At 32.4% G+C, this 17,523-nt stretch overlaps 3 protein-coding genes and 1 long non-coding RNA gene across 4 annotated transcripts; 3 read left to right on the forward strand and 1 right to left on the reverse strand.

Annotated features, from left to right (window-relative positions):
- Window positions 1-58: 58 nt before the first annotated feature.
- LOC124446382 lies at window positions 59-1,622 on the forward strand. Its single transcript, XM_046997225.1, has 2 exons — window positions 59-400; window positions 490-1,622. The coding sequence occupies exons 1-2, from the start codon at window positions 378-380 to the stop codon at window positions 950-952; spliced, it is 486 nt and encodes a 161-aa protein (XP_046853181.1). The 5' UTR covers window positions 59-377; the 3' UTR covers window positions 953-1,622.
- An 858-nt stretch (window positions 1,623-2,480) lies between these two features.
- LOC124446558 lies at window positions 2,481-4,093 on the reverse strand. The gene is made up of 3 exons (XR_006948472.1): window positions 3,600-4,093; window positions 2,874-3,030; window positions 2,481-2,798 (listed from the first exon to the last, which is right to left on the reverse strand). It is a non-coding gene; the product is annotated as an uncharacterized LOC124446558 (long non-coding RNA).
- A 36-nt stretch (window positions 4,094-4,129) lies between these two features.
- Window positions 4,130-9,509, forward strand: LOC124446557 (PCI domain-containing protein 2-like). Its single transcript, XM_046997398.1, has 19 exons — window positions 4,130-4,363; window positions 5,179-5,220; window positions 5,470-5,517; window positions 5,962-6,035; window positions 6,108-6,174; window positions 6,480-6,520; window positions 6,724-6,778; window positions 6,887-6,990; window positions 7,271-7,346; window positions 7,626-7,720; window positions 7,822-7,868; window positions 7,949-8,009; window positions 8,079-8,118; window positions 8,206-8,279; window positions 8,447-8,492; window positions 8,572-8,651; window positions 8,728-8,794; window positions 9,027-9,083; window positions 9,295-9,509. Exons 1-19 carry the CDS (start codon window positions 4,328-4,330, stop codon window positions 9,382-9,384), a joined length of 1,200 nt encoding a protein of 399 aa, XP_046853354.1. The 5' UTR covers window positions 4,130-4,327; the 3' UTR covers window positions 9,385-9,509.
- A 1,576-nt stretch (window positions 9,510-11,085) lies between these two features.
- On the forward strand, window positions 11,086-17,315 carry LOC124447584 (acylglycerol kinase, mitochondrial-like). The gene is made up of 15 exons (XM_046998569.1): window positions 11,086-11,267; window positions 11,623-11,662; window positions 11,814-11,893; window positions 12,082-12,157; window positions 12,450-12,545; window positions 12,673-12,705; window positions 12,882-12,979; window positions 13,315-13,384; window positions 13,459-13,535; window positions 13,706-13,763; window positions 14,344-14,490; window positions 15,019-15,086; window positions 15,284-15,318; window positions 15,676-15,731; window positions 16,874-17,315. Exons 1-15 carry the CDS (start codon window positions 11,149-11,151, stop codon window positions 16,970-16,972), a joined length of 1,152 nt encoding a protein of 383 aa, XP_046854525.1. The 5' UTR covers window positions 11,086-11,148; the 3' UTR covers window positions 16,973-17,315.
- The last annotated feature ends 208 nt before the right edge of the window (window positions 17,316-17,523 follow it).

Raw genomic sequence — 17,523 nt, forward strand, 5'->3', positions numbered from 1 at the left:
CATATTCAATGAAACGTACAATTTGAATAATGTTTTAAACATACTGTTAATGCAAAGGCAGTCCTCTGTTATTTATATTCTAATAAGATAAACAGTAGCTTAACAATGAACAGTGACAGCTTGAAAAAGAAAACATTTCGATAAAGTCGACCTGGTTGTATCTTTCCGTCATCTTCAACTAAGATTGTCGAGTTGATGTCTCTAGTTAAGATAGATGGCACAAAAACGTTTGAATCCAGCAAACGAAATGCAGATTACAAGACAACAAATTGACGAGGGAATAAATTTAAGAGTGTCTTGTCTTAACATGGGAGACAATTTGAAGTCGTGTTCTGACAAAGAGATCATAGGAGTTTTACAAAAATCGTACGTCTTTCATGAGGGCAATAGAACCAACGAGGTATGCAAGGTTGTCGTTCGCATCAGTTTTATATCAATTGATATTTGCGATGAAGTCACTGACGATATTTTATTCTCGTTTCCTTTGAGAAATGTAAGAGATATATCAAAAGGCCTTCAAAGACATTCTAAATTCTTAGTTCTTGTAGCAAAAGAATGTGATGATGAAACTTTCAAAGCCTACACTTTTTACAGCAAAGTAAACACTGAACGCTTTTACAAGATAGTTAAAAGAGCGTTTCAGCTCGCAAATGACGATCTTGGCGAGAAATACTCGACGGGCAAGTTGTCAGACTGTTTTAGTTGTGCCTTTATGAACCGACCTGATGAAACCCACTGTAATCTTCTCGAGAAAGGACAAGAAACACGATCTGACAATGTAAACGATAATGACATAAGTCATCCTAAAACTAAACATATTTTAAGTACAATTGCAGAAGATGAATTTAAGTGCTCATTTCAATCTGATGATGAAACCTGTTTACTTCATCCGAATAGAAGTCTTACTTGTTACTTTAAGAAGGGAAGAAATAACAAACAAAATTATTGTTGATAACAAAACATGTGAGAAAGAATTTTTAAGTAGCTACGTAAGAATTAAGCTATTTTAAAATAACACAAAGAATGTGCAAAGAGGACAGCAAAGATACAATTATGGATATTTTTCTACTTAGTTAAAACTGAAAATTGTTCGCCATCGCCTTCAATTATCAGAAAGCGCGCACCATGCTTTGAAAGACGTAGTGACGTACATTGCAAAAAAGTGTATCATGAAAATTGCATCGCACGCTTTAAAATCATTAAGTAAGAAGTAGAAATGATTTCATCAATTCATACCCTAAAACATTTAGCACTTGATAAAGTTTTCACTGCACGCAATGTAGCCTTGTTTGGTTACGATAAATTGTAAGATCAGGCAATTTTGAATTTTGATTGTCCCTACAGTGATTGTCGTGTGCTTTTATCCTCGCGTTTTTCTGAGAAAAAGAACGAAGGGCGAAGGCAACAAATTTTGTTAATATTGCCTCATTTTACAAAAATTGAGTGCAACAGTCTCGGGTTGATATTACTTATTGGATATGTTATTGTTTTTGGTTTTCAGTACAAAAAATGTGATATGCAAGTTTAAAAAGCAATTATATTGCTTATGGAACAAAAAATCACTTCTAAATTCTAGTCATGTGAAATTAATTTAATCAAAATTAATATATACTTCAACAGTTTTCCTGCGAGCGATTCTATCATTTCTATGCAGGCTTAGTGTCATAACGTAATCATTGTCTCTCGCTCCTCTTCTCTCTCTGTAACTTGTGACCACTTGCGACTTATAAAACAAAAAAATGTTTCTTTCCATTCAACGTGGAATTTCAATAGCAACGTTCAGTGACGTAAGAACTTGGGAGAATGTTGAATGTTCTACTTGGGGCATGGTCTGCCTACTAGAAGTCAAGAAGTACGACCAAGTACGGCTCCGACGTCCAATTTTATGACAATAATGGAAAAATTCGTATAAATGTGCGAAATATGAGTCAAATTAATTTATTAATACTTAGATTCTGTTGCAATTTAGTTTTTTCTGTTGCAATTTTGTTTGCACCGTAAGAATTACTCTTACAAAATTTATAACCCGTATGTATAGGTGAAGTTTGCTCCTGAAAAGATAAGAGACCAATTAACTACAAAGCAGCCATTTTCAAACGTCATGACTCACGAGGTTCATACTTTGCAAAATTTTTGTTTTAGTCTGTACCTATTTACAATATTGAAAATAACCCTAAGTCTCTGTTCATGTTCATTAATGCTGCTGGAACATACTGAACTACATCCTTACATCTTTTTTATAAAACGTTATGACATTAAACTGGCTGTATTAAGCCTTAAAATCTGTACATTATTCAGCTGTGAAGTTCTATATCATCATTGCTTTGCTTGAAACAAGCATTGATTGCTGCTGGTGGAAGTGGAATTGTGGGACGACAGTGTGTCAGTGAGTACTTTATAGTTTTTCTTACATTAAAACAATGAATTTTAGTCTTTTCTGGTAGGATGAACAATTTGGTGAAGTTTAGTGAGATTGAAAATTGACATTAGTAAATGAGTTTTTTAATAAGGCAGATGTAATACAACCATAAAATACAATTTACACGAAATGTGGCCATATATTTCTAATATTGCCACATTGAGGGACTCTCTGTTAACCACCATTGTTGCTGCAAAAAATGATACATTGTTGTACAGTTTATACAACATACTTTAATATTGCTTCAAAAGCACCGGGAACCTTGTTAAGAAAAGAACCAAATTAAAAAAATCTGTTATACAGACAGTGCAAACATGTTATTGTAATCATCCATTCTACAATTTTCATCCATAATCTTGGCAAGACCAGGAGTTGTAATCTATAAATTTAAGAATAAGACTAAGCAACCATAATTTCTGAACCAAGGATTTAAATGGGATTTTCATAGTTTTACCTTCTTCTTATTGTGGGCAATCAAATGCTGGAGCATCTCCATAACTATCTTTTGGCAGAAAATATGGACACCTTGCTAGAACTTTTTCACATTTAGTTTTTAAATGATTGGTCCCATTTTGTGTAAAAACCTCAACCAACCAATCAATGTATGCTTCCTGCAAAAAAATTTTTCAAACAATTAAAAATAAGACATATCATGTTATACTGAGGTGCCAGCAAGGGGAATGGGGAAATGGGGATGGACTGCCATCCCAAACTTTCTCATACTAAGGACTTTATACATATAGTTTGAATATGTCAGTCCTATAAAACATTACGTAAGATATGTAAGTGACATTTAAGCTTAAAATAAATGAAAGGCTACAATTTCTTATATTTTAAAGGAATGAAAAATTTAAAGAATACATAGATAGTTTCTTCCTCTAAAAAGTAATTCTTATTCAATTGCAAGGTTTGCTCAATCAAGTTCAATAAGGGTACACTTTAGTTAACATTAGTGCGCTTTGACTTGGATGCTTGAGATAGTGTGTTTCAATATAAATGGCTTTTTGTCAAAAAGGAGAGGAGCACCTATCCCTAACTATGGGGTTGAAGGTTGACTAATACTGGAATAAAAGTTTGTTTCATTCTGAACGATGAGGTTGATTGATACTGAAAAAAAAGATTGAATATTTAAGGATGAGAGAAGTACTTAAAATTCTTAAAATTCGATAATTTAACTCACAAAACAATCAGAACAGTTCCATTTAACCGAGTAACGGCGACTGCAATCAAATTGTGACATTACTTCACAAAATACTTCGTAGCTTTTTGACAAATTACTGCGACATTCTTCTGTCGTCAAATTCTTAACTAATTCTTCGTAACGATTATTTTTAATATTACAGTGACATGTGCTATTTTTGCTCACAAAACACACGTTTGAATGAACTGTCTGCTCTGAATGAAGAACGTCGATAACAAAATATATCATGTACATAAAAAGCCAAGAAAGTAACCATATTTTCCTTTGTCCATGTGTGAGCAATAATGCATCTAGTAATTGCAGCGCCATCACATTTATAATTTAATTGCAACAATTTTCAAATATTTCCTCGATGATTTACGGCACGATGTGTTGTGATCAATGGTAATGATCATATGGTTATGATTGGCCAAATGTATCACATCGGAGAACAACCGCAACAAAGATGTTGCTGTTGTTGCAATTTGCATTTTAAATTCATAGCTATGGTCAGCGGTTGATAATTATCAAAAAACTGTTACCGTGCAAAAACACAAAACAAATTAGAAACCGTGGTTGCCAGACTGGCAAGGTCAAAACGGTCAATGGTCGCCGTCAACGGTCAACGGAATCAGTGATATTCTAAGCATACTGCATTACTGCACACATGTCAGCGATTCCAACTCTATTGAAACATTTGAACCAGACAAAGCTAAACAACAATTAACATGGCGGATTTAATGTTGAAAGATTATCTCTTCCAGGTACGTTGACCTACAATATGGCGTGCAATATGAGCTAATAAATCGGTTATATCAAATAATCAAATCTGACAAATCCAGAATGTTTGCAAATTGCATGTCTCAAATGGAACTTTGCTTTTGCTAAACTGGGTGAAATCTTGTTAAAATTTTGGTTAAATTAGAAATTAAGTTTTGTTTAGGATTATATAAGATTTGAATGCTGTTACGCTTTCATTACATTTGCTCCCAGAACTTAAACTTAACATAACATCACCCACAATTGTGAATTCGAATGTCTATGAATTACAATGATTTCAACATTAAAATGATTAGTCATAAATGCCATTCTGGAAACAATGGTTTTATCACACTCAAGATTTTTTCTTGGTATTATCTAACTTAGCACAAAACACAGATTTGAGTATGAATACACACAGATAAACCTAACTTGGTTGATAAAAGTTATTTTAATTGCAGTCTTGCTAGTAAATGACGTTGTCCATTGGAGTGACCACTAAACTCCAAAAAAATAAAAAATAGATCTTTTAAGAGGATAAAGTTTTCATCTTCGAACTCGTCTTTCATGTATTTCACACATATACAGGCATATAATACTGCTCATATGTGTTCAATAGGGAATTTATTTTCACACCAACCACCAATAACTTTATTGTGTACACTGGAGATCTTGTCAAAAAAACAACATACTTTCCATACTGAAAAAATGAAAGAATGAAAACAACTTATTTAATTTTATAATCAAACACAATTACGTAAATCCTGACAGTGAGATATTAACACAACACTTTATAAACTAAAAACTGTTTTACTCCCAGGTTTCATGTGCAATTGATTCAAGAAATGGAGATGAAGTTGCAGTAAGGAAAATATAAATTGTCCATCATTGCATTTCAAAATTGAAGTTTGTTTAATGAATAGGAAGCCTGTGGTCATATACGTATCATAGTTGTGCTCTATGAATAGGAAACCTATAGTCTTATATCAGTTGTGTTCTATGAATAAGTAACCAATAGTCGTATATCATAGTTGTGTTCAATTTGGTCAAATGTTACAAAATTTGTATTTTCTAAATTTGTTCTGACAGAAGTTTTTTCAATTCATTGTAGATGCTGCTCAGTCTTAAAGACGTGCACTTTACTAATGCAAATTTGCATGTATGTCATAAATGTATTTACTTCATGTCAGTTGTCTGATATCATATCAAACTTATAAATTTATTATCAGCTAATCAGTGAATCAAGTCACCTCAACTCATGCCATGTTTGAGGTTGCAATAAAACACCTTGCCTTGCATTTTGAATAAAAAACTAATTCATTGAAAAATTCCATACACAGTACTCACTATTTTATATTATAATGAAGCTAAATAACGCACCAATTGCACCAATTAAGCAATTTTTTTTAAGGTATGTTAGTTATTATAGTATTTCAAGATATGAAAAACTATGTGTGAACATGGGACATGTGACACTCATATATTTCACACGATATTCAGTTGTTTGGAACACCTGACTAAACACTTAAACTTAATGTAGTGCTTGAACTGTGGAAATGTACTATAGTTTTTCTAACAACTGATACATTCTTTTCAAAAACAGTTAGAAAATGCTCAAGACTCTTGTCAGCAGTTTCTTGTTCCACCTTATGATGAAATGTTTGCAGCACATCTCAGGTTTTTTTGTGTTTATTTGGTTTTATTGACAAATTTTGCGTTTCTCACAATTGCTTTTTATTGAACATACAGAGCATTGTGGGCAATGGGAAAGAAGAATTTCTTGAAAGCATTTGCTTGCCAAGATGTTGTGGTACAGGTATCCTTTAAAAGTTTAAGATTTTGAATCAAGTAGGATGAGTTAAGACTGTGAATGAGTGACATTTACACATTTTCAAAATGTGATTTCAAAGTATGGTCTGGATAAAGGGAAAGGGTGGGGTGAAAGCAGATGTATGTTTTTTCTCCAATCTTTGAGACCATTGTAAAATTTATAGTATTTTTTCTATGTGTGCCTGGCCATGATAATAGTTAGAATTTTTGCTATGGTTCCAAATGTCCACTCCTTTTGATATTTATGTCTCAGTGCTGAAGACAAGTTAATTCTTAACCTTAACATTTAAGGCTTTTGTCAAAGCATTCCAAACACAGAAAGATGAGAATTGGTTTGTATGCTTGTATTTATTGTAAATATGACATACTTAATACTGTACATACTCTCTGTACTACTTCTAAGAAACTAAGCATTGACTGTTGGAGATTAATTGTTTTTACTTTTTTATTGTCTTGTATTACAAAATAAACATAACATAAAAGATATAGAAACAAAACAGATAAATTGATAAATTAACGAGCAACTTTCTTAAAGGTCTCTCCCCATCATGAAGTGTGTTGTTTCTGATCTTCGACTGTTAGGCCTAGAGGTGAAGGAGTTATTCAGTAAACTTACATTTTTTATGGTCGCGCATGGTCTTCACAAAGATAAAGAACTGAAACTTGTTTTTTTGACTCTTTTGTTGATTTTATCTTAGGTGGATAACCAGTTGACAAAGTCAGGTGAAGGAAAAAGTGGCGAGACACTTGAGCGTGCTGCAGAGGTTATCATGGGATGTTTTAGAGTATGTGCTGCTGATAGGTACACACAAGGGAGATCTACTTGATCTTATGTGATAAAAAAAAAACTATGAAATTTGAGCTGGTTTAATGAATTTATGAAAAAGAGTTGATATGGTATAGGATCTACATCATGAACATTTGCTTTTTAGCATTGGCACTCTTATTTGAAGGTTATGAGGGGATTGTCATCATCAATATTTACATTGTCATAGCATTGTTATAGCATTAGGGTTATAATAATTTTAGTCATCAACTTTTTTATTTCTACGTAGACTTTAGGTTCTCTCCTTGTGTTTCAGTCGCGCAGCGAAAGACGTTTCGAAGAAATGGGGAATGCTAGCTTTGGTCAATCATTTATTTAAAATATACTTCAAGGTATATTGCTTTATTCATTGATATTCGCAGTATGAGTGAATGAGAAGAGAATGGATTTATGGAACATGCATTAACATAAATTGTACGTGCGTACTGTGTATTGTGTACAAAAGGAAAAGATGTTTATGTTGGTTTGAGCTTTGAAGATTGTTTTTTCAACAATTTGGTGTGCGCATGTTTTAAGTTAATAGCTGCACTGTCAATCCTTGTAAAATGACCGTTTTTGCAATTGACTCTCGTGTCAAGAACACTATGACGAAATTCTTCTCATTTTTACAGACAAACAGAATTCATCTTTGTAAACCATTAATCAGAGCTATCGACAGTTTGGCAATCAAAGATCAATTTGAAATATCAAATCAAGTGACTTATAGGTGAAAATTAATAGGAAGAAATGAAAAAGTCATCCACAAATCTTCATCGCTGATCTGCATGTATTGTGGAGTTAACTCTCAAGTACTTTTAAAATCTTTAGATATTACGTTGGCCGTAAAGCTATGTTTGACAATGACTTAAAACTTGGTAATGCAATTTTTCATTTTCAAATATTCCATCCGTAAACAGTAAAATGTACATTATTGAAGACTTAAGTTTCTATTTAGCGGAGGAATATCTGGATTTTGCTTTTCAACACTGTCATAAAAATAACAGAAAAAATAAACGGTGTGTGTTTAAGAAATTTTTTCATACCACTGAGTATTTTCATTGAATGAACTCCATTCTTTTTTGTAGATTGGTTTTAATTTATCTTGTACCTGTTAAAATGCTTGCGGTAAGTGAGCTGACATGGACAGAAATTAAATGAAGTGAAGAATTAGGCACGTAGAAAGATGTAAAATGCATCTGAATTCGGTTGCAGGGACGAATGCCACCGAGGGAAATCTTACAAAAATATGATTTGATGCAGTATGACGATATTGTACGAGCTGTTAGGTATATAGCTTTGATTCAAGCAATTCACAAATGATATTGTTTTATGTTCGTATATGAGTCTTGAGTTGTTCCTGATTCAGTTTTAATTGTCTAAAATCAATTTCAATCTAAGATAAAAGCATCGTTTGTTACAAATTTTGTTAAAATCAAATGGTTTGTACTTTTAGGAGTGGTAATCTTTTGTTGTTAAACAATACTCTAGAGCGACACGAGGTTAGTAATTTTGTTGTTAGTATTGACATTGCTGGCTGATGTCTTATGATGTGAGGAACCTTAATTGTCTCAATTTCAGGCTTTTTTTATTACCTATGGAGTATTTTTGATTTTGGAAAAACTGAAAATGATAACTTATCGAAACCTTTTCAAAAAAGTGTGAGTATCGTAGTCATTTTGTGTTGAGCAAGCACTCATTTACAAACAAGGAAATTTTCACATGTTTGGATTGCAGGTACATTTTATTAAAGACACATCAAATTCCTCTTCCTTCTTTTGTTTCCTCCCTACATTTTTTAAAGGCGAGTAAAAAAAGACAACAGTTTTTGTTGTTGTGTATTTGTTGCTTTTCATTCATAAAAAAGTGATCTAGATTTATAAATTTGAATTAAAATTAAATTAGATTATTATATTTACATCACATTACAGCCACATTTTTTTGTGTGTTCTACTCGAGGCCCATAATTATAAAATAAGTAGTTATATAAATGTGTACACGATCAGGATGGCTTACTGTAGGTGTTTGCATTGTAGATTGATGATATGGATGTCATTGAAGTTCAATGTATAGTTGCTAACTTAATCTTTGAGGTATAAACTTCGTTCTTTTGTGTTAATTTAATATTTTCAAGACTAGTCCAGTACGGACTGACCTATTTTGTCATGCATTCGAACTAAATTTTGCGAACTGAGGGCGCCATGTTTGATGACAAGCAAAGCAAATATGGCTATGGCTAACTATAAATTTCGTTAGATTTTTCTGTTTTTCCCTGTTATTCTTATAATTTATTGTTTTTTTTAGGGTTATATCAAAGGATATATTTCACATCAACATCAAAAATTGGTTGTGAGCAAACAAAACCCGTTTCCTCCTCTATCGTCGTTTCTTTAGACCATAAAGATACTGCTGGATATGAAGGTATTCCCATTGATATCTTAGGACTTCGGACTGCATATGACACTGAACTAGATATCATGACACGTTACATCTAAATAAACAATATATTTTTGTTTTTAGTTGCGATATTTATGTATTACATTAATAATTGACAGACTTATCGAACACCTAATAAAGAGATTGCTAAACAATTTATCCGTAGATTGATATTTAAGTTTTGTATGAAAGATTATGATTTTTATTGCACACATCGTGTTTACGTCTTTTACGAATTTTCATCATGAAATAGTCATTTTCACGTTTGTGTTCCTTTGTGTTACAGTGTTGTAATTTTTCGTTTGTAATTTAAGTCGGATTTGTTTTATCACGTCAAAATAATTTTATATGTTAACCAAGAAATCTTTCTCATTACAAGTCTCTATTAATTATTGTTTGAATCTTTGTCCTTGGCCAATAGAATTGATCGTTACCCGTTCAGGTCCTAGTCTTAGATTGGAGTAAACCAATCTGGTTGTACGTAATTCGACGTTTTACATACGTCAATATGGGGAAAGTGACATGTATTAATTACTCTGTCATCGATACCCTTTGTAACCTACTGTAACCTACCGTCACTAGTCATCACTTTTACCAACTGTAACCTACCGTCATCCATTGTCATCCACCATCATCTACTGTCACCAACTGTAACCTTTCGTCATCCATTGTCATCCACTATCATCTACTGTCACGAACTGTAACCTTCCGTCATCCATTGTCATCCACCATCATCTACTGTCACGAACTGTAACCTATTGTCATCCATTGTCATCTACTGTCACCAACTGTAACCTCCGTCATCCATTGTCATCCACCATCATCTACTGTCACCAACTGTAACCTATCGTCATCCATTGTCATCCACCATAATCTACTGTCACCAACTGTAACCTTCTGTCATCCATTGTCATCCACCATCATCTACTGTCACCAACTGTAAATCATTGTCATCCACCATCATCTACTGTCACGAACTGTAACCTATTGTCATCCATTGTCATCTATCACCACCTCGTCATCTTGTCATCCAACTGTAACTGTAACCTATCGTCATCCATTGTCATACCATAATCTACTGTCACCAACTGTAACCCTCCGTCATCCATTGTCATCCACCATAATCTACTGTCACCAACTGTAACCTATCGTCATCGCCCATAATCTACTGTCACCAACTGTAACCTACCGTCATCCACCGTCATCTACTGTCACCAACTGTAACCTATCGTCATCCATTGGCATCCATAATCTACTGTCACCAACTGTAATCTACCGTCACTTTTAGTTCTTCAGTGCATAGCTACGAACTAGTTTGATCGAGCGTTTACACTCACTCCTTTTTGTCACCATTTAGAAGTGTTTTCAAGTTTATTAATTTAAATCAATTAGTTTCTTCGTTGTACAAAGGAGTTGCAAGTCTTTAATCTTTAAGCAGATAAGGCAGTCGCCATGAGCTTTGTGCGGTGAATATTAGTAAAAATTTTATTTTTACTATTGCGTTGTGTACTGACTGTGTAGTCGGGATGGCATTTATGTAATGTTCATACGTTAATGATTTAAATCCTAACGATTAATGATTTTCTTAGACAAGTGCAACCAGTCATTCTAAAATAATGCTCTTTCTGGGCTCTATATCCCTTTCACAGATACGCATTGCGCTTGGTAAATTGACAAAATCTTCCTTTGACTGATGGAAAATTGACGAAATCAGTTTAAAAAATGATCCAAGATGGACATAAGAAACCTTGGTTTTTCACTGCGCAAAAACACAAAAAGAAGTTTATTTTTTTTGCTGTGCTAGGATCATGGGGATTGAATTATTCTGTTGAGCAATACAGGTAAGTAATCTGTCAATAAATCTGCATTTATCACCATAAAGGTTTATGTCGACTCAAATACGTCCAGTAGACACTCTACAACAACAGACACATTGGACTGAAACAATCACATGTTGTTTTGTGTGAAGCAATTGCCAGTCAAAATCAGAATATGTGATGCATTATTTCTGTGCTCTTTATGTATGGATGACTAATAATTTCATATTTATTGTTTGTAAACAGTTAACTCGACTTAATTGGATAAAAACGAACGTATGCAGTTTTTGTGTATTATTATATTTCATGTTTAAACAATATTTGTTTCGCAAATATTTTGTCTGCTTGTTTTAAATTTCTTGTATCCATTATGATTTAGAGATTATCTTCGACGCAGAAAGTTTTGTTTTTTAGGAAAGGTGACCATATTAATTCAATATTAAATAGTTTAATTTGTATTATAAATAATGCACTGGCTTTATATCTTGTGAACAATGAAAAATATGTATAGTAGGACTAAATAAGTGGGCCACCTGAATTAACGTATAAGAAGTTTTGTTTATTTGATAGAAATATGGAGATGTGAAAATCAATGCAATCACTAGACCAAGACGGTTGATACTTTTTCTTAATCCTGAAGCTAATGATGGGTTAGTATTGTAATTTTAAGTAAATATCATTGTTTTAAAATCAGAAATTGATTGTTCATTTTGGTGTTTAATCAACCACTTCATGTACTTGTTTTTTTATACTTTATTATTCTTAGTTGTGAAATTTGGTGTAAATTGTAAAACAATGTCACTCACTGGTTATTTGTTTTTTTGTTATTGTTGAACAGAAAGGCTGTTAAATCATACGAAAAAAATGCTGCCCCAATTTTACATCTTGGAGGAGTTGAAATAACCACAGTGAAGGTACTATATATTTATTTTTCTTTATAAGGACAAATTTCAACTGCATATGTTGTGTTGATTGACTGTTTGAATTAACCTTAAACCACTAAATGAGAGTAAATCTATATAAAACCCAGAGTAGGGAGGCAAAATTGTTGTTTTTCCAGTAATAAGTATGTATGCTCCATGTTTCCTTGTTTTAAACGAAGTTAGAATGTTGAATAAATGTGGAACATTTTCAATGATGTTTTTTTCTCATTTTTTTGAGAATTTATGAAGGATTCTGTAAAATATATGTTGTTTTATATTTTAGACAGATTATGAAGGGCAGTGCAAGGTATTGACACAATATATTGATCCAAAAGTGGATGGTATTCTTGTTGCTGGTGGCGATGGCACGTTACTTGAGGTAAAACATTAAATACATAAAAACATTTGATCTTCTCTAGAAGTTCAAGAAGATTTTAGTACATGAAAGTAGTAATGAAAACAATTACAAATCAGTTAATTTTTATGATGTGCATTATTTTTTAAAGGTTATTACTGGGCTACTGAGAAGAAAAGATCAGGTATAAGATGTAATGTCAGGTTATTCACACCAAGTGCATACCAAAAGAATTATATTGCATAGTTTGTTTTTTTGTACTGTTTTGTACATGTTGCATCATGAAACGTGTGACATGAGCAGAAGAATGAAAATTTTGATTAGTTTTTTTCAGTAAAATTTTTAATGGTTTTCTGTTAGAATGAAATATCAAAAATACCCATTGGTGTGATTCCTCTTGGCCGCAATAACCAAACTTACAAAACTATTATTGCCAACTCTATAGAGCAAAATGTTACGTAAGTTAACAATCAAATTCCTTCTATAGAAAATGTTCTAGTGTTCTTTGAAATAGTTTATTTTGTGAATACTTAGCTAAATTTAAATAAATTTTTAAAAGATTTTACTGTTCCAGTTTTTTTAAACATGTTTTAGGTAAAATATGATATAGTTAAACTTTTCTCTTTAAGTTTTTTACTTTTTTTTGCCCAATTTTTTATTTCTGTCAATATTTTGCAGTGCTTGCAAGAAATATTCCAATAGCATATAATTATCAATGATTTCCTTTTGCTCATTCGTCAATTTCTACTCTCAGTTTGCACTTTCAATCACAGTATTTTTGCATGTTTCAAAGGACTATTGCAGAATCTGCGTTAAACATATTGAACAACAACACAAAGGATGTTAGTGTGATGGAAATAACTGTAAGTAATGACTGAATCATACGTACCTACATTTTTTTAATAGTTTTTTTTATTACTTATTTTGTGATTTTTAGACAAATGAAGGCAAGCCAACATATGCCATTGAACATATTAAGTGGGGACCTGTGCAAGATGCTAAAGAAAATCGAAGGTGTGTTGTAACTTATATCACACATGTGCTGCTTTTGTCTCAATCATGTTTCTTCTGATCTTTTGTTGTGTGTTTCTCATTTATGTTTGATGATGTTGCAAATATTTCAAATTCTAGGAAATATCAGTTTCATAATGCTGTATGTATTGTGTTCATACGTTTTCTTATAGATATTGGTGGACAGGTCCATTAAAAAGAATTTTACCCTACATCGTTACTGTTTATAAGGTAATAACAGTTATATGCTACAGTGTTATGTAAATTAACTCTGGAAATTGCATTGATAAAGAAGGTATTTTTATACTGTATTGCTAACATTGTTACAGACACAAACTCTATCACTGTTACAGACACAAACTCTATCATTATTACATACCCAAACTCTGTCACTGTTACAGACCCAAACTCTATCACTGTTACAGACACAAACTCTATCATTGTTACAGACCCAAACTCTATCACTGTTACAGACACGAACTCTGTCACTGTTACAGACACAAACTCTATCATTGTTACAGACCCAAACTCTATCACTGTTACAGACACAAACTCTGTCACTGTTACAGACACAAACTCTATCATTGTTACAGACCCAAACTCTATCACTGTTACAGACACGAACTCTGTCACTGTTACAGACACAAACTCTATCACTGTTACAGACACGAACTCTGTCACTGTTACAGACACAAACTCTATCACTGTTACAGACCCAAACTGTAGCCATGTTACTGACAAGAACTTTAACCCTGTTACTAATACAAACGCTGATGCTGTTTCTCTCGTCGAATGTGACAATGAATTTTAGAAATGGCCTCCAGTTGTTTCCGCGTTAGTCTCATATTCACCAGACGATACGCTGAACAGTGTAGGAGATGAGGAAAAAGGCAAAAAGCTGGAAAGATTTAGGGATATATCGTTTTCTGGTCTTTGTGTGAAACTAGTTCAGGATACAGTGAGTTTTGTTAAAATGCTTTTTTTTATATAAAGTTTTTCTCGTATATCATGCAATCTTTTACATATTTCTTCCTTTTTTTCATTTTTGAAAGAAATTTAGAGAAACAATTTTAAACTATATACTGGCTTCATAAAATATTAAATGAAATATTTGCCAAAAAAATTTTGTTTTTACTTAATGGTGGTAAATTTTACTTGGGGTATTGCTGTTTTTGCTTTCAAAACCAAAGTAAAAAAAATTGAAATTATAATTAACATAAAATAGCGGGAAACACTGGTGGCGATTAAGATTAATCCAATAATTTATTGTCATATGACATGAAAAAAACATTGACCATCCCTTTGTGTGAACCAAAAGATAACTCATTTACTGGAGCATGTCCACACTGTGAAAAAAAATGGTATTTGATCGGAAAAAGGGATATTCAGGGATTGAGAATTTCTTTTACAGCACCCGCTTGTACTGCTACCTCTGTTTACAAATAGTTTGACAATCAGGCAATTTTGTTCTTCCACAACCGTTTAGAAAAGGTCGTCTTTGAAAGCATCAGTTATGTCGTCGGATCTGAAGAAAATAGACTTCATAAAATTAGGGTGAGTGAAACTAGTTATCTTTTTGTCTACCATCCTACTAGAAGTTGTCAGTTTTAAAGCGTCCTTCCGGTTAAACGTCACTCCCAAGTAAAACTTCACTCATGTGTAACAAATAAGAATTTATGCGTAAGGTGTGGTTGTGAGGTGTTAATTAATGATTTATATTTAAAAATGTCATTTAAATGGTCTTTTCCTAGATGGAGACAGGAAAGTGAAACTACTGTCCATGATGGTAAGCTTGCTAATTTTGTCTTGTTTGCACTTTAATGAAATAGATTTATATTTTAATTTAAATTTTATAGTTTTATTTTAGCGATTTGCAATAACTGAATGTTGCAATCAATGTTTTTTTACCTTTTAATAATCATATGCATGCAAATAATTACAATTTTCAATGATTGTACAATTCGTGATGCAGGTGCTATGGTATGACAAGTCCGTAACAAATCATCACTGAGCACATTTTCTTTCTCTTTACGTTTTTTACCGTTTACTTTAAATTTACTTTCGTATAATTTCTTCTTTTTGAATCCTTATTTTTATTTAAGTGCTTTTAAAGTGCTGAATTCTTTTTATTTGTATTTTATAGAACGAATAAAAACAGCAAAATGTTCACAATTTCACGTAAAGCCCCAAGATGAAGAGGTAATTTTAGCTTTTTATTTGGTTTAAAGAAGGTGCATTACATTAAAAAAGAATATTACAAATTGAACGTCATATTATAGAGGAAGAAATATGTAAAAGATTGCAGATTGATTGATTGCTCTAATGGCCTAAATATATATAAATGCTGAGAGTTGAAAAAGTACATGGGGAGGGTAGGGTGGGAAAAGGTTGTTTTAAGACGCCGCAATAAGTTTCGTAGCATTGCACAAGTGTAGGTGTGTGTTAAAGATAAAGCCTGAAAAGATTTTTGAACTTTAATCTTCCAAAAGAACTTGACTGATGTCAAGCATAAGAACCCAGATACCAAAAGAACTAGATGCATTGACAACAATAGGAAACGAAATTCCAGCGCTTAAACTATCAAATATGACTCATCTAAAAGTTGTGGAATCTCTAGTAAAAATTCTTTGACACTGCTCAATTATATTTCTGGTATTAGTTAGAAAATAATGTTTCCTACATAATATGTGTCCCCTGAAAAAAATGACACCGTACAATCATCTCAATGCTCTTGAACTGCTGTTTGTATTCATATATTGTCATTATATTCATTTGTGTGTAACCCCTTTAAGTTAGGATTGCCTAGTATACTTAAATATTTATTGTGTATTTGTGATGAACATGTACCACAAAGCACAGAAGAAGTTAACATCATCATCGTCGTCAGACTACCGTCATTCACTTCTCCGTATACATAATAAATGTTTGAAATATTGTCTGCTGTGCTCATTTTTTCATCGCTTACCATTTGCTATATTTCTGCACAAATTATAGTCTGCTGCTGTGATGGAAAGCTCTTCCGTCTTTTGCTTTCTTGACACCTGATGTGAAAATGCCTATTGACTATGTATTACATATAAAAAGAAGCATTACTTGTGATAAATGAGAAGACTAATATTTATGTTATTGGTCAATGCCTTGTGCACAAATTTTGTTTTAACTTGTTTGCATTGAGTAGTATTTCCTAGAGATTGAAGTTTGCCATTGAATTTACAAACCAAGGATACAAATCAAATGGAATTTATGTACCTCGTTGTTACAAATGCCAGGGCATTTTGTGAAAACGAAATTGCGAATTTTTCAAGCTTTACACCTGACGTAAGAGAAACTTTTCATTTTAGATATCGTGGTTTACGATTGATGGTGAGAAATATGAAGCTCGAAATATAAATGTCCAAATTTTGCAAAACAAGATTAAGATGTTTTGCCCATCGAGATGACTGCGCTATTTGGAATGATAGAAATTCTTTCTAACTTTTTATTAATTTTGTTTTTGTTTGTTTTTCTACATTCCAATCATTTGCATAACTTGCATACAAAATATAATTTTAAGTACAATGCTAATTTATATTTTCTTGTGGACGCTCTGATGTTTTTCACCAGTTAAACTTACTTTCTTACCAATAACTTTTGTGGTTTGTTAAACTTTCCATGAAAAGAACTTCCAGTAACATACAACATTAAATTTTTTAAATTGCCAAGAATTTATTGATACAGAATTAAATGAAATTTAAAATGCCGTGTCAAGAATATTTATCAAAATGAAGTTATTTTTCTTGCGAATTATGAACTTTTCATTGCGTCGCTACTCAAGCCCCGCCCATACAGCAATTTATACTTGCTAGGGTAGGCTAGGTTTAAACTTGTGTTTATATTTTCTAATGGTTTCGTTTGAACGTCTGATTTATGAAGCTTCTTTCTTGGTGAATAATAGAAAAATACTTTTTCTGTATTTTATGTAGTTCATTTCTTATACTCATTCCTTCACACC

Source organism: Xenia sp. Carnegie-2017, unplaced genomic scaffold, assembly GCF_021976095.1.
Source record: "Xenia sp. Carnegie-2017 unplaced genomic scaffold, XeniaSp_v1 HiC_scaffold_22, whole genome shotgun sequence".
Classification (NCBI taxonomy): domain Eukaryota; kingdom Metazoa; phylum Cnidaria; class Anthozoa; order Malacalcyonacea; family Xeniidae; genus Xenia; species Xenia sp. Carnegie-2017.